Source organism: Panicum virgatum, chromosome 5K, assembly GCF_016808335.1.
Source record: "Panicum virgatum strain AP13 chromosome 5K, P.virgatum_v5, whole genome shotgun sequence".
In the NCBI taxonomy this organism is placed as follows: Eukaryota; Viridiplantae; Streptophyta; class Magnoliopsida; order Poales; family Poaceae; genus Panicum; species Panicum virgatum.
Genome location: NC_053140.1, coordinates 56,018,155 through 56,041,709, shown reverse-complemented (window position 1 = coordinate 56,041,709; position 23,555 = coordinate 56,018,155). Strand labels below are relative to the sequence as shown.

At 45.5% G+C, this 23,555-nt stretch overlaps 2 protein-coding genes, 1 long non-coding RNA gene and 1 pseudogene across 3 annotated transcripts; 2 read left to right on the top strand and 2 right to left on the bottom strand.

The window, feature by feature from the left end:
* The first annotated feature begins 7,345 nt into the window (after positions 1-7,345).
* Positions 7,346-10,309, top strand: LOC120708788 (ethylene-responsive transcription factor ABR1-like). Its single transcript, XM_039994198.1, has 2 exons — positions 7,346-7,672; positions 9,164-10,309. Exons 1-2 carry the CDS (start codon positions 7,375-7,377, stop codon positions 9,940-9,942), a joined length of 1,077 nt encoding a protein of 358 aa, XP_039850132.1. The 5' UTR covers positions 7,346-7,374; the 3' UTR covers positions 9,943-10,309.
* A 155-nt stretch (positions 10,310-10,464) lies between these two features.
* Positions 10,465-12,962, bottom strand: LOC120708789. The gene is made up of 2 exons (XR_005689478.1): positions 12,468-12,962; positions 10,465-12,307 (listed from the first exon to the last, which is right to left on the bottom strand). It is a non-coding gene; the product is annotated as an uncharacterized LOC120708789 (long non-coding RNA).
* Positions 12,963-17,344: 4,382 nt separating this feature from the next.
* On the top strand, positions 17,345-21,070 carry LOC120708787 (protein LIKE COV 2-like). Its single transcript, XM_039994197.1, has 7 exons — positions 17,345-17,650; positions 18,853-18,905; positions 19,000-19,109; positions 19,572-19,739; positions 19,980-20,077; positions 20,226-20,352; positions 20,540-21,070. Exons 1-7 carry the CDS (start codon positions 17,531-17,533, stop codon positions 20,638-20,640), a joined length of 777 nt encoding a protein of 258 aa, XP_039850131.1. The 5' UTR covers positions 17,345-17,530; the 3' UTR covers positions 20,641-21,070.
* A 503-nt stretch (positions 21,071-21,573) lies between these two features.
* On the bottom strand, positions 21,574-23,554 carry LOC120710272 (annotated as a pseudogene).
* Position 23,555: the final 1 nt, after the last annotated feature.

The window sequence follows — 23,555 nt, the reverse complement described above, 5'->3', positions numbered from 1 at the left end:
TCCACAGCTGCCAAGGTCTCAGCTCCCAAGTACTTGAATTCTCATTGTGCCTTTCGGATCAAATGAAATGGCTTTGTTAATTGTTAATGTGTTTGGCAGACGCTTTGCATCGTTTTGCGAGGGAAAGCATCGAATCTTTCTTCATGTTTGACGACCAAAAGGTTCGAAAGTCTGAACTCTGAAACTCAGTTAACTAACTCCCAGAGTACGAATCCAGACAGCTTGCCTTGGGATCAAAGCTTCTGGTTTCTTTTAATGTGCTTGGCAAAACTCTGCACCCTCCTTTCGGAACATCTCTATTTTTCAATAAGGAAAATAACACTTTGAATCATTCTCTGTCTTCAGTTTTAAACTTTAACAATTCTACCATCAGTACTTTCTCTGTGTACCCTACCCATACTATTTGTTTTCTGAAGGGACTTCCTCTGTATATATGCGTAGCACTGACATTGATGCAGCAGAGGGCAGAGGCAAGAACGTCAAACGGTTTGACAAAAGTGGCTGCTTTCATGCCTCCGCAAAGGAACTTGACCTGCGCAAACTGAATTTTCCGTCAGCCGAGACGTCCCCAGCTGTGTAGGGCGTGATTGGTTATTGGACAAGGCTAGCTTGAGTCACGCTCTCGCTTGACAGGCTGAGCGCATGCAACACCGTTATATTTGGTTGCTTGTATATGCATAAGGCATCGTTTGGCTTTTTAAGTTGATGTCGCATGATATCAATTCGAATGTTTAGATGTCAAATTAATATAAAACTAATTGCATAAGTTGTAAAGACGAATCTATTAAGTATAATTAATGTACAATTAGTGAATGGTTACTGTAGCAATTTGTGAATAAATTATGGACTAATTAGGCTTAATAGATTTGTCTCGTGATTAAGTCGCAACTTATGAAATTAGTTTTATAATAAATTTATATTTAGTACTTCTAATTGGTGTGTAAACATATGATGTGATGAGACTTATGACTTAAATTGAAAAAACCAAACGAGTCCTAAGTCTGATCGAGATGAGATGGTGTCTGGTTGCTCGCGTGAGAACTCGTTGTATGAGAAAAAAAATAGGTAAACAATGATAATCATGGCTGAGCCTGGCCCGGAAGAAACGGCCACCATTCCCGTTTCTCCGAGCCAAGCTGAGCGACGTGTTTTGCACCAGTTCCAATGCAATGCAAGTAACCATTCGAAAGAGACAACTGCACCCCCACAAGCCTGGCTGCGACACAAGCAAGCAACCAATCAGGCTATTCCAAATGGCTGGTTTCATCTCATTGTTTTCAATACTGCCACATAGTTTTTCAAAAAATTACTGCCGCATCATTTAAAATGTCATGAAACAACCCCTACAATGCAAGATTTCAATTTTAATGTTTTCTATGTGCTTATTGCATTCAATTATAATACACATAATTACTTGCAACAGTGTATGTGAGGTTTCATCTAGATAAAACTTCTTTTCTTTAATGTGCATAAGACACCATAAAACCTTCCATTGGGATTGACCTCACCCTTACATCCGCTTCAAGCTCCCAACTTAGCGTTTGAGAGCCATAGGCAAACTTTTTTTTCTCTTTCCAGTTTGGCACGCACACAGGCGGCTTGCGTGTACTCTATGCATGTAAGATTTTTAGTACTCTAAGCATGCAAAATTCTTTTCAAAAAAAAGCAATCAAAATAAAATCTGCATGCAAGATTTTTAGTACTCTAAGTATGAAAAAAAAAATCTCGGTTTGTGTGTTCTAAAGTCTCTAGAACACAACCAAACAAGGCCATTTCAAGCAGGCGAGCTACTTCGTACAACTACTCAAGACCATCTCCTGTGGTCATGCTAGCTTATATATGAAACTTATTGACACACACACAGACACACGTGTACTAATCGCCGAATCATTGAATCCTTATACTTTATTTTGCTTACCAACCGCCTGTGACCCACCAATCCACTGAAGATGGCCCAAGTGAAATGGATTATATTGTGCGGGTTGGCAAATTTGCATCCACTCCTAGCATAAACAATTTAGCTACGAAATAAGTTTTGCGTGCTCTTGCTCCCTCTAGTCAGAAAAAAAAATTGATCTTTTCAACTTCAGTGAAGTCTAAAAACAGAACTTTGTTAGCTAATACCTGCACGAACCTTTTGAACTTTGACTAGCAATACATATAAAAAATATATTGCGTTAAAAAGAGTTAAATCTTATAAAAGTATATTTTTCATAATGAATCTAAAATAGTGGCAATCCAGATTTTAGACTTGACGATCAAATTAAAAGGAATATGATTTAGGACAAACCTATATGAACCCATATTTACGATGTGCAAGTACTGCATGTTATGGTACACATTCCCATTTGCTGAAAATTCTATTCACCATCATAACTATATATAGAGATTTGCCACGAGCCTTTTTTTAGCTTGAACGATAAATAGCTAATTAAAAATCATATACATCGACATAAAGTTGATATATACTTTCATAATATATGACCCTTTTTAAGTGAAAATACCTTTGCATATACAGATGTTATTAATCAAATTGTAATGTCGGAGATCATGTTGGTATCTTTCGTAGATGACTTATATTCAGCATTGGATACAGTAGTTACAAGTATCCAAGTTGTAAGCAGAATATTATGTGACTTCAAGGACCGTAACAAGTTGTAAGCAGAATATATATGTAGTTTTGTAGAGTGGAATGATTATCCAGCAACGAACTAGGTCCAAACCTAAAAGTGTCCTATATATCGGACATATACATAAAAATCCATAGAAATAAGGGAAAATTCGATTCATGCCACCACAACTCCGTGAATTTGGGTTTCATGTTCAAAATCATGCCACTCAATGGCATGGATTTCAACATGAAATCCAATTTCAAGAAATTGTAGTGGCATGGATCCAACTAACCCTAGAAATAAACCATCTAACCAGTGGTTTGGCAGGAGTCGAATTCTAAGAGCAAGTATTATGGCTACGCCGGCAAACGGGTGAGAACGAGCACCGCGATGGTGGCCGGGCCCGCAAGATTTAATGCCCAGCAGCGGGGGAGGCCAATAAGCAGCGCGCACGGTGCCTCTCAGCCGGCGGGGGCGGGCGTGTCGCGAGACGCCCTCTCTCTCCTCCACGTCGGACTCAGCCGGTATACAGCCGCCCATAAAACTTGCTCTAATTCGTGGCCAAACATGAAAAAGTGCCACAACATTGGACAATGCCTCATCAGTTGACCAGAAGGGCTCTATGATTGTCCTAGTTTTCCATGTCAGGTTCCACAAGCTTTTTTTTTGTGCAACTTTGCCATGTGCTTTTGACTCTGTTTAGTTCCCACCCCATAAACCCTGTAAATACAAAAAAAAACATCTCATCGAATGTTTCGATACATGCATGGAGTACTAAATGACGTCTATTTATAAAAATTTTTGCATACATGGGCTGTAAATCGCGAGACGAATCTAATAAGCCAACGAATCTATGATTTGCAACAGTGATGCTACAGTAACCATCCTCTAATTATGAATTAATCATGGATTAATTAGCATCATTAGATTTGTCTCGCGAACTACAACCCATCTGTGTAAAAAGTTTTGTAAATAGACTTCATTTAGTACTTCAAATTAGCAATATTCTCTCGCAATTTTTTTTTTTGCGTTACAAGGCCTTTCTTGCTCAGAACAGTACTACATGACTGGATCCATGCGTGACAGTGACCTTTGATATGCCAGCGAGCACGGAACGGCGCAGCACGCGTGCACGCTCTTGAAGTCCTATTCATGCATATGCATTGTATCAGTCTGGAAATGGTTTCTGCTGACCGTACGTCACCACCGACCTATGACCATTATGCGATTGTTTTTGTACTCCTCACAGGAAAGAAAAGAAAAGATTAGGGATCGGAGGATAATCTTTCACGTAGTTGCGAGTGGGGACCTTGCTACTGTTGCATCGGCGTGCCCGTCCTTGCCTGGATCGCAATCCTTAGCCTCCTAGCCCGTTTCTATGAGTGTCATTAGATAAGCATAAAGGTGGGGTGTCACATTCTGCGATTCTAATAGTACCACACAATTTTCTTGAGGTGCTTCCTGGTGTTTTGCAGTAGTCGTCCAAACATTGTGGTAGGGATGAAACATCATTTCACTTTGAAATAAGGGGAGCTTACTTCATAAAAGAACTAATAACAAACCTCTCGATTCGCCGCTACAACTATGGTAAAAATCAGTTTATATAGTAACATTTTTAGTGAAATGCATGCATTGTATATGTATATACTCCCTCCGTCCCAAAATAAATGCAACTATAGAGTTCAAAAATTATCCCATCTAACTTTGATCCACCTGCTACAAAAGACAAGACAATTTTCGACAATTAACACCTCATCCACTTATCATAAAAGACAAATGATATTTTGATAATTTTACATATAACATTAGTTTGCGTACTCAGTCCTAGAATTGCATTTATTTTAGGACGGAGGGAGTATGCTCTAGGGAAAAAAATCGGAAAACCAGCCGAAAAGAGCAACTACTAGAAGGGAGATAAATAGGATTGATGGCTACAGTTGGGTGGTGGCCTGGTGGGAGATAATAGCCGATCTGCCGTTGGAGCGTCGGGCCCACGCCAAAGACTCATCTCTTTTTTGAAGTAAAGCCAAAGACTGATCTCGCACATGAGAAACGCCAAGGAACCGGTCCAATCCAAAAGTAGCTAAAACTAAACCTCACAAATAAAGCTGCCGGCCCCTCCCTTCACTTGCCATCTTTATCCAAACCGCCCAGGCCAAATCAAATCTAGCGATCGACTAGTGATGCGCGCGCACACTCGCAACCCGTCTTCTCCAAAACCCAACCCGTACGCCCTCACTACTGTGGGGCATTCATCTGTGGTGGATGCTCGCTGATCCATCCATGGCATCATGTGATGGGGGGACGCGTCGATCAGCTCTGATCTTCGGATAAGCGAGCACTCGGCCGCATTGTTGTTCCACGGAAACTCCTGTCCTTGCGTGCAATGATTGGGATTTGGGACATGAGATCCAACCCTGACAGGCGTAAGCCAAAGCTGCTTTGATTCCTCGATCTCTTTGCTGTCCTCGGTCCATGTCACGTCCATGTCACCTCATCAGTAGCTCCGATCCACCAGCTGCTAGACGCTTCCATGGGGTCGTCGCCCTTTATCGCCCGTTTGTCTTGTTCTTCCTCCTCCAATGCACCACCGTATCGCAACAGGATGAGCAACAGGATGAGCAGCAGAAGATACCGGCGACACCGACTGATGTGACGAGGGCACTGCTCGGGCCCCAGGCCTCACGCGCTGGCGGGCGCAGGTGCCGATGATTCCCGGCGAGGGGAGTGGGGAAAGCACGAGCGGCAAAGGCGGCGGGCCGCCGACTTCGCTCGCGGCGCGGGGTGGCGGCCGGGGCGGGGGGATCTGGACCAAACCCTGCACTGACGGACACGGGGGCTCCGCGTCACCAGCGCCCCTCGGCTCCGGGGCGCGCCACGACACCGCTCCCGCACCAGTGGATGCCTCAGGGCCGGGCCGCCAAGTTGCCCTGACCCCAGCGGGCAGTCGGAACTCGGCGCCGGCAGCGGCAGACCCCGCGCCGTGGTAAGGAGGAGGTGTGCGTGTCAGCTGTCACGCTGGGGATGATGAGCGGAGTCTCGATCCGGGCCCTGGATTTCTGCCGTTAGATTCTCTCTATGGTCTGTATAGGCCACGAGGCCGTACCGGTGGTCTGAATTGGCATGTCCTATGAGATGTGGTCCGTGTGCCCAACCGTTGATTTCGGCGAGCGCATGCTTGGGGCAAGTTGCAATTGCAGCGGACGGCGTTGAGCCTCAGCACCGCCCCCATCCAAATTTGGGCGAATAATTAATAACTAGTCAGGTTGGCGCGCTACGCGCGCCTGTAAAAAAAATATGGACCTAAAATATTAATAGAAAGATATTATTCGTTACTATGTTCGAAGCAACATCGTATCGATGTATTGAGTTAGATCTAAAAATTACAGTAAAGCGGCATAATAGTTTTGTGTCTGAGAGCGCGCCAATCTCAAGCATTGTAGTATAGAGGTACATGTAATTTTTCCTTAGGAATTTTTTTTGTGTCAGTAGTATAGTTTAATTACTTTAGTAGGAAAAAAAGTAAGATTAGAAATGAATGAACAGTTTAATTATATTTTGTGGGTTTACGGAGGGAAATCAAAACTCAAGAAGTAGTACAACTACCACATGTAGATGTAGTATACAAAGTTTAGTTATTATTTTTGTATGTAGGAAGTAGTTAAATATATTTTGTATTGTCAAATAATGGAAGGAAAATATTTTTTTAAGATAAAGAGACTAACTTAATAGAATCGTGGGGCCCACGTGGGTCCCACCTGAATAGTACATGGGTCCCACGTGGGTCCCGCCTGAATAATACGTGGGTCCCACGTGGGTCCCGCCTGAATAGTACGTGGGCCCCACATGGGTCCCACGTGAATAGTATATGTACTTAATACCGGAAAAAGCCTGTTTCTGCAAATCTGCTTCGGCGAGATGAAACCGGTTGGTTAAAATAATAAACTCCCAGGGTCAATTTCCCAGCTAGCAACGCGTGGGAGGTGAATATCTTTCCTTCAAAGAGAAAGCAAACATCCCCCCGACAGCGGCCGAACGATCGAGAAAGAGTCAACGCGACAGCAACTTGCTTCTTCTTTAAACATTGACCGTGTAACTATCCAACAAATGAGTTACCATATAATACTGCTCTGTCCCGGAACGAACATTCCAAGTTTCCAATCACCGGTAAACTGGACGAACAATCTACACGACCCCTCCCCTGGCAACCTGAGGAAAATTATCCCAGGAAACGATCAAATAAAAGTTTGGAAAAGTAGGGATTCAGAAAAGAAATAAACTTGAAAAGAAAAAAAAAGAGAACGGAAGAGGAAGCCAAACTAGATCAGGGCCGGCGGCGGCACTGGCACCTACGCTACGCTACGCTCCGCCTCCGTAGGAGAGAGTACGTCGCATCAGAGAGAGCACATATCTCAAAGCACAAATCACACGCACGAAAATTCGATAGATTTTTCCAAAAATATCTTTCGACAGATATTTAGCAAAAATCAAGAAAAAAAAAGAGAGAATAAACGAATTCAATAAGCATACCCGCGCGCCGCCGCTGCTATATATCCACAATCCACAGGTCATCCGTCATCGTCTGAAATTTTCGGAGGGGTTGAACGGTCTGACGCGATACAGACATAGCAGCTGCCCTCCCGCAACGACTCTGCTCTGTGTTGCGTTGCGTGGCGTGGCGTGGCGGCCTGGCGGGTGAGGAGGGGGGAGGGAGGGAGGGAGGCCCGGTTCGGTTTCGCTGCATGCGCGGGCGGCGACGTTGATGTACTTCGAGCTGGCGGACCAGCGTGGACCGCAGCGCGGCGGCGCCGGCGCCGGCGGGGGCTGGCCGGTGAAGGGCGGGCACGACGAGAGCGCGGCGGCGGGGATGGCAATGGCGGGCGCCGGCCCCGGGGAGGTCATGTCCGAGTACCACCAGGCGCGGGAGCTGTCAACGATGGTGTCGGCGCTGGCCCACGTCGTGGCGGGCGGCCCGTGGGCGCCGGAGCAGCAGGCAATGCACGGCGGCTACGCACGCGAGGTGGGGAGCTACCACGGCGCGCCGTCGCCGGAGTTCGCAGGTAACCAGCTCAAACCAGGTCGGCACGTTTGCTTCCCCACACAAGCTTCTGCACGCGCTCGCTTCTGCTGTTGCATCGCGGCTTACCGCCAAGCTTCAATTCCGCATGCTTTTGGGTTACCTGCTAGTTTAGCATGCTTGCTTTTGCCATGTTTTTTTTTATTTCCGCTCGAGACGTGGCAGGCGTATGCGATCTATTTTAAGGTTGTTGAAATGTTACATAGTATGCAATAAAGTAGATTGCTAGGCTGTTTATTTCTCTCCTCGACAGAGGAAACTGCAGTGCTGTACATCAGTACATGCATCAAGAAGATGTGATGCCTTCTTTTGTGAATCCTCTTTGCCCAAAAAGACAAAAAAACAACAACACCGTGATGTGCATACGAGCGGTTTTTGCATATTCGATTCCAATCACTTGTCGCCTCCTCTGCTGTTCATTGCATCACATCTCCCTCCATCTCTATCTCCACACGCCTTTAATTTGTTCGGATCAGCGAACCAACGCAACGGCACCATCAGAATTCCTTCTTCCCTGCTGGCTAGAGCATGTAGTAATCATCTCCATCTCTATCTAGTCAGGACCATCCACGCGCTGCTGCTAATCAACCTAGGAGAAATAACAAAACAATAAAAAGGCAGGAGGAGTGCAGGTACATTCCTAATAGCAAACGGGCCGTGTCGCATCGTACGTGTGCGTGACATGTACAAAAACCTTGGACGGCACCATACCGCTAGTCAGTAGTCACATGAAGGAGCAGGCAGAGGCAGGACGTGCACCATGTCCGTCTGGTCTATCCGGAGCGCGGGCTGACATCAGGAATGGAACGAGCCATACCTGGACGGCACCACGCCTCGTCCTCCCACAGTTGTACGCCATCCACCACCACTGACGCCCAACAACCCTGCACAAATTCACTGCACCCTCCCGCCCTCCGCAACGGAACAACGGATACAGCTAGCCTGGCCAGCCATTTCCATGTGGGGCCGGAAGGCCGTACGCTGCAAGCGCTACGTACGTGCGCGTGACCCGCTTGCGTAGCGCGTAGACTTCCACGCTAAGATACACGCAGGCGCACGCTTCTTCCCCTTTTTTTCTATTTTTTTGATTTAAGTAGAATTGGCTGGGTTAGTGGCTGATTCCAGCTCTGCTGGTGGCTGGCAGGTGGGACCGGGCCCCAGCCCAGCCACCAGCCCCGGCCACTCCCGGCGAACCGAACAGGGTGTTGAAGCGCTGCCTTTTTCTACTGCTTTCTACTACACCATTCCTGCCTTTGTACATGCTCGCAACGCCAGATTCTATAGTAGTGCGACGTCGCACTCGCATGCAAAAAAAAAAAAAAAAAAAAAAACTAGGCAAGTGTTCAAAGCCGATTGCGCTTGCCGCTTTGATCGCTCATCAATTCTCCGCTTTTGCTTTTGCCTGTGCCTACTGCCTAGTACAACACCACATCGCCTCACCTCCTGCGCGCGCGCGTGTATATATATCGCGCAGGGTCGGAGCAGGGCTCGGACACCCAGAGCGCGGGCGCGGCGGCGGCGGCAATGGAGGAGCACCACGCGGCGGCGCTGTCCGGCCAGGAGGGGCCCGAGACGCCGCGCCGACGGTACCGCGGGGTGCGCCAGCGGCCGTGGGGTAAGTGGGCCGCCGAGATCCGGGACCCGCACAAGGCCGCGCGCGTGTGGCTCGGCACCTTCGAGACCGCCGAGGCCGCGGCGCGCGCCTACGACGAGGCCGCGCTCCGCTTCCGCGGCAGCCGCGCCAAGCTCAACTTCCCCGAGGACGCGCGCCTCCACCCGGCGTCCACGGCGGCCGGGGCCGCGCCGGCGCCGGCGTCGGCGCCTCTCGCCGGCTCGGCGGCCTCGACCTCTCCCGCCGGTGCCGCCCAGGGTGCCGACTACCTGATGTACCAGATGCTTCTGCAAGGGGCCACCGGCAACGAAGGCACGCTCCTCCCGTTCTACGCCGGAGGCGGCGGCGGCATGAGCAATCTCTACGGCGGCGGCGCTGGCGCTGGCGCCATGAGCAATCCATACGGCGGCGGCGGCAACACGAGTGCGTTCTTAGGCTCCTACTCGTTCCCGCCCTCCTCTGTTTCTGTCGCCACCGTGCCGTCCTCTGCTTCCTCTGCTTCGGGTTCGGGATACTACTACTCGTCACCGTACGACTCGCACCAGAGCGAGTCGTCCGCGGCGGCGTCGGACTGGAACTGGGAGACCTCGATGCTCAACTGGTCCGACTCGGGCTACCCGCCGCCACCACATAGTCAGTAGCCGCAGCTAGTAGAAGACGACCCTCTCTCTCTCTCTAGAATAATCAAGCGAGTACGGCTGGATGGAGGCGGGTGTAAAAGCCAAAGAGCAAACCAAATCAAAAAGAGGAAGATGCTTTGCTTTCGTTTCTTTCATGTAAGATGTCGAGCCAAGGGATCTTTGTTTCTTGACTGTTAGTTTTGATCGACGATGAGGTAATCCTACTCACTAGAAAGGCACGCGCAGGGCCTGTATCTCATGTTGTAGTATTGTAGTTGATACTTGATACAGACTTTAATTCATGTATATAGTAATTATTGTATGTAAGTAAATATGTCTTTTTTTAAATAAAAAAAGCAATGTAGGTAAGATAAATCCGTCTTCGTTATTTTCGCATAGGTGTCATGGTTTATAATCCGTCCTTGCACTTGATGTATATTTTGAACACTCTATTATCATGACACTATTATTTAAGTAATATATTTTTCCAGAAAATAAGTTATAACACTGTGTGTTGCTAGCATAAATAAAAAATAATATTGATAGAAAAAATATGTAGTACTGGATAAAATGTGTTGAATATCCCTATTCACTACCTACAGGATATGGTAAGAAAAGCAAGTATCACAATGGTTAAAGAAGGAACATGCAGTGCTTTGAGAGGCTTCCAGTTTAGATAAGGAACACATCAATCTTCCGAATTCGCTCAATACAGATTGGGCATGATTTAAGCAGAGCTCCTCATTCGAAGAATTGTGAATGTTATCTTTACATAGCAAAGAATTTGATAAGCATCTAAAAAAGAGAGAAGAATTTACAATATTAGAAAGATGTTTTAAAAAATAAACTATTTTATCTTTTCAATTATAGATGTTTACAATATTACATAGGAAGGTCACTTCAACCCTCTCGGCACTGGATCACTTTGATTTAATATAATGAATCCGTCAATTCCATCTGATCACTACCCTGACATCAGAAATTAGATCATGTTCTCCTTTAAGTAATTGTGCACTTGTGAAGCAGATTATTGTGAAATTTTTTTGAATAGCTGAGGAGATAACTTTTGAGTATATGCTTATTGATTCCAACTTTAGGCAAGCACCTAAGTTTGGTTAACAGGGAGCTTTGTTTCATGTGTACCTCAAATGCTATTCATGAAGATCAAAGCTTAGGGACACCTGAATGCATACAGGATAGGACAATCAGAAATTTAGAACTGAATCCAAAAACAACCACATTGATTTTTTTGGTAGCTATATCAAATTATGCCCCAATCATGTGCTCATACAAGTATTGAACTAATTGCCCACAAAATGACTAACTTCTTATAGTTATGTCCCATGCATATCATCTTATCCTATAAGCATTCGACTGATTCCAAAAACTGCATCATGCATCTATCTGTAGTTATCTGAAATTTATCTGCCCCAAGCATATTCTCTTACAGACATTGGACTGACTGCTTCGGTGATTTTTAGGCATCCTGGCATACGCAAAAACTAATGTGTGGAATTCCCACGAATCCCATGGACACAACTGACGTATCCATAACATAAGCAGATACAGCATCATCCATGATCCATCTTAAAATAAGCCATCAGAAATGAAGAACAAATTAGTCGATCTTATCTCACATTCTCACTGCCATGCACCAGGGCAATATTTAAAATCCAATGTGTCTCGAATTACCGGATTTTAATTTACAGAACTAATAACAGCAACCACAACCAGATAGGAAGGCTAACGATACTAACACCATAAGAGATTTATAAAAAGAGAGATTACCATCATAGAACTGAAAAGATAGCTTTACTGATCGATCTCATGGTTTATTGGTTCAGATGGACCATGGTTTATAGGTTCAGATGGACTACATACAGCAAAGAAACATCAAAAGGCTAAATGTGTTAGTATTATTATGGTACCCAGTGGCACTGAAGCCTAAACGACCAGACACAGGCAAGACAATGGAGCTCTTTACCAAATGACAATCCAAAATTCAATTGATTAGATCAAAATGAATAAATGATGAAAGCAAGTCATAATCTATAATACTGCTTGCTGTGAATTATCAAGGATGACATACAGATGGAGGTGCTCTCCAATAAATAATTTTCAAAAACATATATAGGCCAGATCTTACGAACATGCAAGAAGCACAAATCACCTTATCATTTGGGGAAACAGAAGCATACCTCATCAAATTAACCAGTATTTTGACTCTAATATGCAAGGATCTTGGTGATACTTCTTGTATGTTGGCGCCCTTGTAGTTGCAGATCAGTTCGAGGTGTGCGCTCAAGGATTTTTTTTTTCTTTTTGGCCCAGGCAGATTGGATTGGATCCAGGTTTCCCCATTGGAAAGGGAGAGTTGTTTGGAGTCCTATAATAGCAATTTTCTCGATTATTTTTGTTTGTCCGTGTGTGCGTGAAGCTGTGAGCGCTGCGGGAGGAGAATTTCTACAGCTGCAGAAAGGCGAAGCGTCCTGAGTTGCTCTGCTCGAGTAGTACTGCATGCGTTGAAGAAGCTTCAAGAAACTAACCCATGTGCTAGCTTTTGTCTGCCGTTTGTTCAGAATCGAGGACGCGACGGCGTGTTGGCGAGGCGCCGAGACGTCGCAGCCCAGCCGAATGCCTGAGCGGCGAGGTGGAGCTCGAGGAGTGAGGTGAAGGGTGGAGGCCGGCGGGCGGGCGGAGCGGCAGGTGGAGGGCTCCTCCGGCTCGCGGGAGTCGCCGTGTCGTGGCTTCGATCTGACCGTGCGGGTTTGGGGCCACCGTCTGGTTGGCCGCGCGCACCCCCGTCACAGCCTCTGCACGCTGGGTGAGCCGGGATCGGTAGGCGGAGGGCGCGACGGTGGGCTTGCGAGGCGCTGGGATGTCATGATTAGTCGAAGGCCTCAGCGGTGGGGCGGAGGTCGAGGATGGAGGTGAAGGGTGGAGGTCGGCGGGCGGAGCAGCAGGCGGGGGGCACGGCGGCGGGTTCGCGAGGCGGCGGAGGGTTCGCGAGGCGGTGGAGGGCATGACGGCGGGCTCGTGAGGTAGCGGGACGGCGGGTTGATTTCAGTTAGGCTCGAGGAGTTTTGTGGAAAATATGCAAAGTTTAGTTGACTGCGGGTTTATTTTGATAAAGCTTGAGGGGTTTTTTGCAAAATGTCCGAGATTCGCACAATCCTGACCATCCGCCCGGCCGATCCGACGGTCGGGAATTTTCAGCGACATGGCCACGCTCCCCGTGCACCTTTTGGTGCAAGAATCGTATTGAGAAGATTGTTTTCCTGTAATTTTGGTTGCAAAGTTAAGAGATGGAAGCTCTAACCATGCATACTTCTCCATGTCCTTTCCGGGACATAATGTGTTGTTAGTTTGTTAGCAATTGTCAGATTCTTGTTTTGATTATAGTACTAACTTTTTTTTTAAAAAGGAACATTCTTTCGTCTGATTATGGAATGGAATGGAGATTTTCGTGGACACTAGGGGTTAATAAAGCAGAGCTTTTTTTTTGCGATAAATAAAGCAGAGCTGACATGTGAATTAGCTGGATTACACCGTGATTTACATTTTGGAGTCTAGTACGCTGAAAAATTCTGGAGGATGAAGATATTGCTGTTCTGGAGATTTTAATGTTATGTGCTGGCACCCATCACAACAGTTGAACAAGGCATCAGTGTTTACTTCTGTTTTCTATACGTACTAGCTGGAATACGGTATCAGCGTCAATTTTTTTTTGAATCGTAAACCTCGCTGCTTTATTCAGGGAACTCCAGGCTCAGCCAGATCGCGAGCCAAAATAACGTTTACAACTTCAGGGAAGGGATTCATTCACACAATTGGATGTTCCGGGTCCCGAGAACGACCGAGCTTGGCCAGTTCATGCGCAGCAAAGTTACAATGCCGAATTACATGTTTCACACTAACAGAATTAAAAGAAGTAGACATCAGGAATTTTGCTTCTCTGAAAAGCACACCACCCAGGGCTTGATCCCTCACTGACGACCAGTGGCGGAGCTACATGACGATAAAAATGGGCTATGGCCCCCTTGATCCAAATGAAGTCACATAGGCATCTCTTGTAAACCCACTCACCCAGGCCTTGGCAGCCATGGCAGAAGGTGCAGATGGCACGCAGCGCTGGGTGACGGTCGCATCGCCGCTCGCGTCTCGTTGGCCCTCGCCCTCGCCCCCTGATCTGTGGTCTCCATTGTTTGCCGCTCGCCGGCCTAGTAGCCGGCCGCAAGATGGATTGGACTCAGGCTGCCACAATCCACCAATCCCAATTAGTTTGTAGTTCATCCAATCCCTAACGCCACTTATCAAGGACAGACTTCTTCCTTCTCAGTTCTTGGTCAGGGAAAAATAGCCCCCCTCTAAGTTTCGTTTCTAGCTCCGCCACTGCTGACGACTGCAGTGCCTTCACCAGGACAAGAGAATCTGACTCCAGCACAATGTTCTGGTAAAAGAAACGGAACGGTCCGAAAGTAATGATGCCCAAATATATTCGCAAATTAAAACTCTCTATATACTAATATATAAAGTATATTCGCAAATTAAGCAATAACGCCCAAATACCGCTGGATTGTTTAATGACTCGGGTATTCTTTGAATCTTGATTTGAACGGTGGTGTTTACGGGCCCTTGGGCCGACAATGCCAGTACTAAAAGAGATGAGCCAATATGATGCTTCTTCTTTCTCCTTCTGTTAGTCAAATAACATCTAATAATCTGGCCCATGCTTCGTTCCATTGACAGCCCATCGGAACTTTGTAAGCAGGAAGGTCCAATTCGCTCTTCTTTTGGACAAACGAGGAGGAGTCAGCTCCTTTACACGATAACAACATCAATGGTTATGCAATGCGGTCTCAACGCCGGTCTAAAATGTCATCGATACAGTTATTTAGACTGGAATTTTAAAAACTGTGCTGGTAGAGTGCCATGGTGATGACCATCCTCTTACATTTGACACTCCTACCTTCTCTCCTTACATTATTGGTACATGTCAGCAAATTTAATGTTCACCATGTTTTCATGACACTTCCACTGAAATTTGCCTAAGAAAACATGTGTGATAGATAGATAGTGCCAAATCCCCACACCCCCCCCCCCCCCCACACCAGATTAGTATATAAACATGGACTAAGAGTTTAAGACGATAAATCTCGACAAAGGGATCTCTCACGCGAGAGACAGACTGAACCTGATTTCTCCCGCTCGATGATTGCAAATCTGCAATCCAATCCATCCGGACGGCGCCCGAAAATGGCTGCATACTTGCCTCGACCGAGCCGAGCACGACCCCATTGGCAAGTGGGACCAAACCAGTTGCTGGACCCGCTGATCCCACGGACTGAACTGACTCTGTGGGCCCCCACAAGATCCTTCCGCGGATGAAGCCCGTCGGGCGCCTGGATAATAACGAGTTAACGACCACCGAACTGCGGTTTGGGCCGCCCAACCTCTGTTTCGTTCAGTTCGAACGAACCACGCTGGCCGGCCGCGCAATCCGCCCGTCCCACTCGGCCGCCCAATCCGCCCGTCCCACTCGGGCCAGCTTCTGCCCCCCCCCCCCCCCCCCCCCCGACCGGTAGGTTGAAACTGCTACGGTCCGGTAGCGGTTAACCGCTTCGATTTGACCGAAAACCAAAAAAATCGGCTAAATTCAAATTTTAAATAAAAAACGATAGTTCAATCGGTTTTTACTGGTTAGCCGCTCGATTAGGCCGGTATACCGCTCCGATTTGAGCGGTAACCAGGGCGTTGAAAAAAAACCCGACGATATTAAAGTAATTCCCCGGTGTGAAATAAATAAAAATTTTACTATGAGCTATACACATATTAATATAAAAGACCACACCAAAACAATAATTTATAATCATACATACAAATACAATAATAATAAGCGTGCATACAAATAACATAGTCATAATCGTGCATACACTGATGCACATCAATAAAAGTTCAACGTACGAATGGAAAGACCTCCATTTGGAACCCCATTTGGTATTCGGCGGTGGACATCACATTCAAATCTTGCACTCTAAGCAGCTCAACTTTGTAGTCTTGTCAAATTTGGCCCATCCACGCCGATGTTGTCTCCCATTCCTGAACTAACATAGTGTAAAAATGGGGGTCTTCCCATTCGTACTCCCATCTCGTCGGTGGCTGCATGCTAATGTCAGGTATGAAATAGTGAAAAAACTACGAGGTATCATTGTAGGAGGAAGAAGAGTATTGTGGAGTGTCGTAGTCCGTCGGTCCAACCGTTCTCCTCTGCGATTGCGGTGCTTCATGATCGGAGTCCTGAGTAGCATGTGTGAACTGAGTCTCCCCTACAATCAACCATATATCATAATTAATACTCATAGTCAGAAACATGTGTGCATATGTAGGTGCAATATATACTTGTAAAACGAACACCACCACCAGCACCATCAGCATCAGCACCGTCACTATCATCACCATTATCAGCCGAGCTGCTATCCTCAGTCTCCTGATACGGTGGACTACGCTCACCATCACCATCATCAGTGGAGGTGTCGCTGCTCACTGATTTTGCTGCTGCTTTGCCTTTTTCTTTTTGACGTTTCGGGTCATCCTTCGTAGGCCCCTTCTGGAACTTCCTCTTCCCTAGATGAATGTCACCCACATATTTACGTGCCCAATTGCTGATGCAATCATCCCCCATAGCCTCACGCAGATCTGAAAGGTTTATTTGATCCCTGATAATATGGGAGGGGAGTAAGGGTTTTGGGAGGCGGAGGGGGTATATTGGTCGCCGGCGTATCGAACCAAAGTGGGCTTTAATGGGCCGGCACATTTTTTTTCTTTTTTTTAACTTCAAATGTCCGCAAAGTATACTAAATGAACGAATATTTGAAAAAATTTGACACCATTAAATTCGTCGCAACTTGAAGTATTTATAGGAACTTTTTATAAATTTTTCATTTTTTTTAAATTTAAATTTAAAGTTTTGAATTCTATCGGATTCAAACCGCCGGTACATGAACCGGTCCGGACCGATTACACCCGTAACCGCGCTTTCCGACCGGTTCCGTCGGGGGAAAAAAACCAGACCCAAACCGATCCCCCTTCGGCCCTTCCCCCAAGGCCCCAACGGATGCTGCTCAAAAAAAAAAAAGGCCACAACGGATGAACGCGCTCCGCGCTGACGCCGTCACGACTCGTCGTCATCCTCACCCGAGACCTTTCCAACGCGGCATCCGTGTCACCCGTGGTCCCCGCAAGCCCAAACGATACACTGACAGCCACGTGGATGACGGCTCCCATGCTGACAGGTAGGTCCCCTACGTCAGTGGTGGGCGTCCAGGGGCAGGTTGGTCACTCCGCCACGCCAGCCGCCAGGGTTGAGTTGACGTCGTCGGCCCGTCGTCGCCATCGTCTTCGTCTCTCTCTCGCCCCCCGGGACCCGTCCCGTCCCTTCCCTTGCGTACTCCGTCACCAACCGCTTTGCTTGGTGCTTGCTGCTACTCGCCGCCAGCCAAAAGGAGCCGCCCCAGCCCGCCCCGCCCCAAGAGACGCCTCACCGCGCACCTGCTTCGTCCCACCCGGCCCCCGCGGGAAGCTTCTAGAAGGGGGAGTCACCGGCGGAGCCATGGCGGAGGAGAAGGAGTCGACGTCGATCCCGCTCAGCCAGGCGGCGGAGGCCGTGGACCCCGAGGACCCGGCCAAGTCGCCGCCGCGGCCCAGCTCGCCCACCACCTCCACGCGCAAGGTCCGGATCTAGCCCCTACGCTTCTTAGTTCGGCTCGTGATTCGCGGCAGCATGGCGCTAGCAGCGCGCCCGTGCTGCCCCTTTTTGGGCCTCGCTGGTCGTTCGACGAATAGATTTCAGCTTGCCGTTTGTCGGATCTGCGCGGGATTGGAATCGTGCTTGTTGGCGCGCGTATCAACTATCAAGTGGTTGGCTAATTTGATGGAATCACCGAGGAGTTACTGGATTTTTTATGTGGACTGTTTGGATTTAGGAATTTAGTTTAGTTTGACCGAACTTCCTATACCCCCGAGTGTGAAGGAGATGTTTTAATCAAATGAAGATTCCTATGCCGTGTATTAGAGATGTTTTCTAGTTACACTGTGATGCAGCTATCAGATACCTTTGTTTTAGTTGGACATTGATACATTTTGGGGGGCGGGTGCGTTGTTGGTGATTGTCTTCATGTGGTTGCATAGTACTTTGTTTCCTGTATGTGGTTGAGCTTAAGTTGATGCAACCACCTGTCATGTTGTGCGAATGTGCGATCATTTACTGAAGTCCAAAACTTCTTAAGTTCATGAATTTGTGTATGATTTTGTTATTTTGTTTAGTATGCGGTGGTATAACGAGGTCCAGCTTGAAATCTACAATAACCCAAAGTCTAGAGAAATGGGCATAAGAAGTGAAATATGTTTTCCGTGATCCTTAGTTGCTTACATATTAATATATTTTTTCAGGCTGGCTCCTTGCCTGCCGTAGCCCCCCCCCCCCCAAAAAAAAACCCTTAGTTCCTTACTGTTTTATGGGAAGCACACCTTTAAGGATTTGATATTAGCATTACTGTGTTAATGGTGTTGGAAAGAAAGGAAGTATCTGGGGGTCAAATCAACCCTTAGGTTCAAAAGCAGCATCCAAATATGTGTTTGCACTATATAACTGCCCTTGCAAAGAAACGTTTCAAGCATGAATTGGAAAACATGCACAGCCCTTCAACTCTGGAGGCTAAACTTTTCTATTCTTGTTTTGCCTTCTGGCTTGCTATTACATTTCCACTTGGAGTTTGATAATACACGTCGGACCTCTCCATCCCCAGGACTTATATTGAATAAAACCTTTGACTTGATCTCTTTATGCCTGTTATACCCCTTTTTAACTGTTTTGCAAACAGTACTTTATTATGCACAAGTAAACATATCGTTCTTTGTTTCACCACTGAGCAGGCATGCTGTGCTGTTCTTCAAAGTTGGGTGTCAAGAAAATTTATGACTGGATGGTATGCCTTTCTCAAGAAATGAACTAAACTTGTGAAATTTATGGATTACCTTCTATATATGCATGATATCTTTCTTTTTTTTTCATGTATGCAGTGTAGTACTTTTCCCTGTTGCTGTCACGTTCTTCATCACATGGTGGTTTATTCAATTTGTTGATGGGTTTTTCAGTCCCTTATATGCAAAACTTGGAATCGACATATTTGGTAATTGTTGTACACATACTTTCGAACTTGCTGTTTATGGTGATTCTAAATTTACAGAAAGACTATATTTGGATCTCTTACATATCCTTGAGGATATTCTGTTGACATGTCATCCATATAGTTAGTTGGATCTCTTATATATCCTTGCGGATACTCTGTGTACATGTATGAAACTGATCACCCGTAGTCCTAAAAATGTAGGCCCTTTGGCATATCAAATTTTTTTGCACTATGTTTCAGTGGTATGTGGATCCCAATTCCCGCATTATGATGCTAACAGTATTCTTCAAACTTTGGCTCTTTGTTAAATTGGTGAAACCCAATTTTACTTAAGATCATCTACTGTGTAAATAATTTGATTAAGCTTCATCTATTCTTGCTGTGGTGTCCAGAAGAACTTGGTTGCTGCTAAATTTATTTTAATGTGTGTCATACTTATTTGTTTTCATGACGAATTTGCAGGTCTTGGTTTTTTGACTTCTCTGGTATTCATATTTCTGGTTGGAATATTTGTTTCTTCATGGGTTGGTTCAACCATCTTCTGGGTGGGAGAGTGGTTTATAAAGAAAATGCCATTTGTAAGGCATATATATTCAGCTTCGAAGCAAGTCAGCACTGCGATTTCACCAGGTTACATACTTCTACACAGATGTTTTGATTCCGAAAGCTATGCCATAATAAACTTTGTTGACATGAACCTGTAGCAACTGAGTTCCAGAAAAACTTCAGAAAATAGCAGCCCCACAAAAGAAAATAAACCCTAGAGAGAGAGAAGGGAGAGGGAGGGCAGCTTCTATTTCATATGACTGTTTCTACAAGCTTAAAGTATTTTGCGTAAGAAGAGTTCTCATGAAATTATTTTGTTGACAGATCAAAATACAACAGCTTTCAAAGAAGTTGCAATAATTCGTCACCCACGAATTGGTGAATATGCATTTGGATTCATAACATCAACAGTGGTCCTTCAGGTATTTGATCTTCCTTGTATACAAAAGCTTGCGGAAGTGAAATTCATACTTTCTGTGACCCTATGACCCTATTTTGTTATGTGATACATGTTTGCCCCTGTGATGTGGATGTACTTGTTCTCATGGTGCCTGTTGTGTTTTACTGCAGACTGATAAAGGCGATGAGGAACTGTGTAGTGTTTATGTGCCAACAAATCATCTATACATTGGTGACATATTTCTGGTGAACTCTGAGGAGATCATAAGACCTAGTTTATCCATTCGAGAAGGAATTGGTACGGTAGTTCAATTCTTATGATGCCTATCCTCATGTTATTATGTCTTGCGCATTTTTTTCTCAAACATGCTACTGAGTAGTTACTTGTTCAGCTGTTCGAGTCAATTTTGCATTTAGAAATCCATGCATTGTTGTTTGCTAGGATTGATAAACCAATATAATGTTTGTTCTCTTGGTTCCTGCAGAAATAATTGTTTCAGGAGGAATGACCATGCCTCAGGTGATTGCGTCAATGGAGCCCATGCCGCGGAAAAGCCAGAACATTCGTCTTAATAGAATGGCTTGATGTAATGTAACAAGTCACAGATGCAGCAAAGTAAACATTTCCAACCTCATTAGCCCCAGCTGGTGCGTTTGGCGTGTTTAACTGATGGTTGCACATCAAGCAGATAATGTGACCTGTGGGTTTGTGATTCTGTGTCTGGGCTGTGTGTTTACGCTGTGATGTGCTACATGTTTGGATATGGGAACAACTATGTTCTGAGCCCATCATGGCATTACAAATGCAGGGTAAGCATCGTGTTGATGCTTTGAGGTACTATTGTATCACTCATGTTGTGGTACAACTAACTAGTGACCGGTTCGAAATATTAACTTCTACACGTGAGAGATGTATAAGTAGCTTGCCTGATTAAATTCATTTTTAACAGTATGATGTATAACATCTTAAATTCCAAAAAAGAGCATCGCTGCCCTGACCTGGTTTCTTCTGTCAAGAACACTATTTTTTTTTATTTTTTTGCGTGTAACGTGGCTGTGTGGCTGTGAACTGGTATTCCTGTAAATCTGCCGGTGTTAATGTACTCGAAAATATAAGCAACCACCTGTTTTGGATTCAGTTCCAGAATACGCTTTCTTCTCTTAGTATCCTTTATCCTTTTGTTAAACGTGGTTTTTAAGCAACTGGATCCATAAAAGTGTGTTGCTGTTAATCAACCTGATTATTATCCATCAGTAGCGGGACTGCGGGAGTACCTCTGCAAGTTGCAAATTTTCATTTTTTTTTGACACCAATATATTTGTTTATCATGTGTAGCCGAACAGAAGCAAGTATGGATTTAGATCGTTCTTCAGAGAAAAAAAAGGCACACACTCCATTCCTCTGACGTCTGATTATGCACGCATGCGATCGAATTGGATTGGGCGTCCGAAGCTCGGGTATTCCTGATCGATCTTCGCGGTGCTTAAGGCTTGAAAGGAATCAGAAATCAAGAGATAATAATATTCAAAACCTGACAGTAAACGATCGAGATAATAAATATACATGATCGCGCGCGACAGGAAGAGCAAGGTGACGATGAGGTCCTTGAGGTGACACGATCTTTTTATTGTGTTGATGACGAAGCAAGGGAATTCAGATGAAGCACGTCGATCGATCCATCGCTTTGCGCAAGTAATATATATATAGATGGCTTAAAGGGGGACTTGCTCAAGGAAGAGGAAGGCGACGAGGTCCTTGATGTCGCGGCCATGCGTGAGGCCGTCCCTGCCATGGAGGTAGTAAATCTCGAGCATCCTTGTCATGTCAAGCAACAATCGTGCTGCCGGCTCAACCGTGCGGTCCATCTCCATGTAGGCTCTGTTGATCCTCCTCCACGCTTGCTCCACCATTGCGCCGATCGCCGCCACCGCCTCCTCCCCCGTCGCGCCATGCTCTTTCATGTAGCACTCCACGGTGCTGGCCACATCCTTCATGTTCTTCCTCCGCTGCATGTGGATGCAAAGGAAAATAAAAATAAAGTAAAAGTTGCTCACATGTGCACTTACATAAATTCAGGTCTGAAATGTCATTTTATTCAGCAAATAAAGCAGATATATAGCCTGCAGGAGCAATTAGCTACTAACTTGTCCAATAATTCATTTGCTAGCTCTTAATTAGATGATGATCGAAAATTAGCAATGCCGATCTTAGTCAAAATGGATGCATCTTTTTACCTTGTAAGAAGCAATATCATTGAGGAAGCGACCCATTTCTGCACTAGCACGCACCATGTCAGGAACGCTGAAAGCCCACTCGAATACCTCCTTTGTTACCGCCTGGCCTGCGGCCATTAGCGCCACGAAGAACAGGAATGGCACGCCCGTGGACATAATCACATAAGTGTCACGTCCACATGCTCCTTGAAGCCCGGGACGTGGTTCTCATTGAACCATTTAGTCTCTTGAAGGTAATATTTCGACTGCCATTTATACTGCACAAAATAAGTCGTGTGATCAGGTCACTCAAGGAAAAAGAATGTGTGATCAAAAAGCTTCAGAAAAACGTGTGACGCACGAGACATGATGAGTCTCTATCTGTCGCAGGAACGTTCATTCAGGGATGAACTGATGAGATAGCTAGATAGATAGTAGTTAAAGAAGACTGGAGTTTTTATCCCACTTTGTTATCTTAAGCTTAATGGAAAGAGGTTGAGCTATGCATGCACTATTTTTACCATTACCACTAGGAGTTTGAGTGAACCACAGATAGTGTTGATAAAGTGTGTCGAGGGAGAGTGATGTTCGACCACTGTACCACATATTTAGTAGATGGATACACTGCTGGCCATACTCGTGAGTCAACTATTTTTTCCGATAGAAGAAAACATGTCACATTCTAAAGATTTACCGTTGAGCCCTTATGGACATGTAGGGAAAAGATTCTATAGATTTATTGGAGAGCCCTTATACACATGGAGCCCTTATCACGACGTCTTGTTTTTCCTCTTGGACTTTATTAGCAGCTAATTGGCATGGTGACTATATATCTGGAGACATACCTGTTTTATTATGTAAGCCATGCGGTATTTCTCGCACGGTTCCATAGCATACTCAATTTCATTAAAATTGCTCAGTGTTTTGATGTACAACGCGCGCAGGTATTCTGGCAGAAAAGAAATGGCACTTTCGTTCCATCTGCAGATAATGATGACATACATACTAAATTAATTACTTTGTTTGCTTCACAAACAATCATAACTCCCTTATAATCACAATATCTGTAATGGAGTAACAGGAAATGGTTTTATATAATGTATAGCAATGGCCAACAAGTACTAATTAATATGTTGTTGCACGAGAGAGCTAGGGTTAGTTCACAAGTGTGTTATGGAGTACCGAAGCATTTTATAGATCATCATACAAAACTATTACTCAAAAACGTGATGAAATCATACTACATACGTTTGCATGGCTTCATCTAGCATTTGGCACTCCTCCATA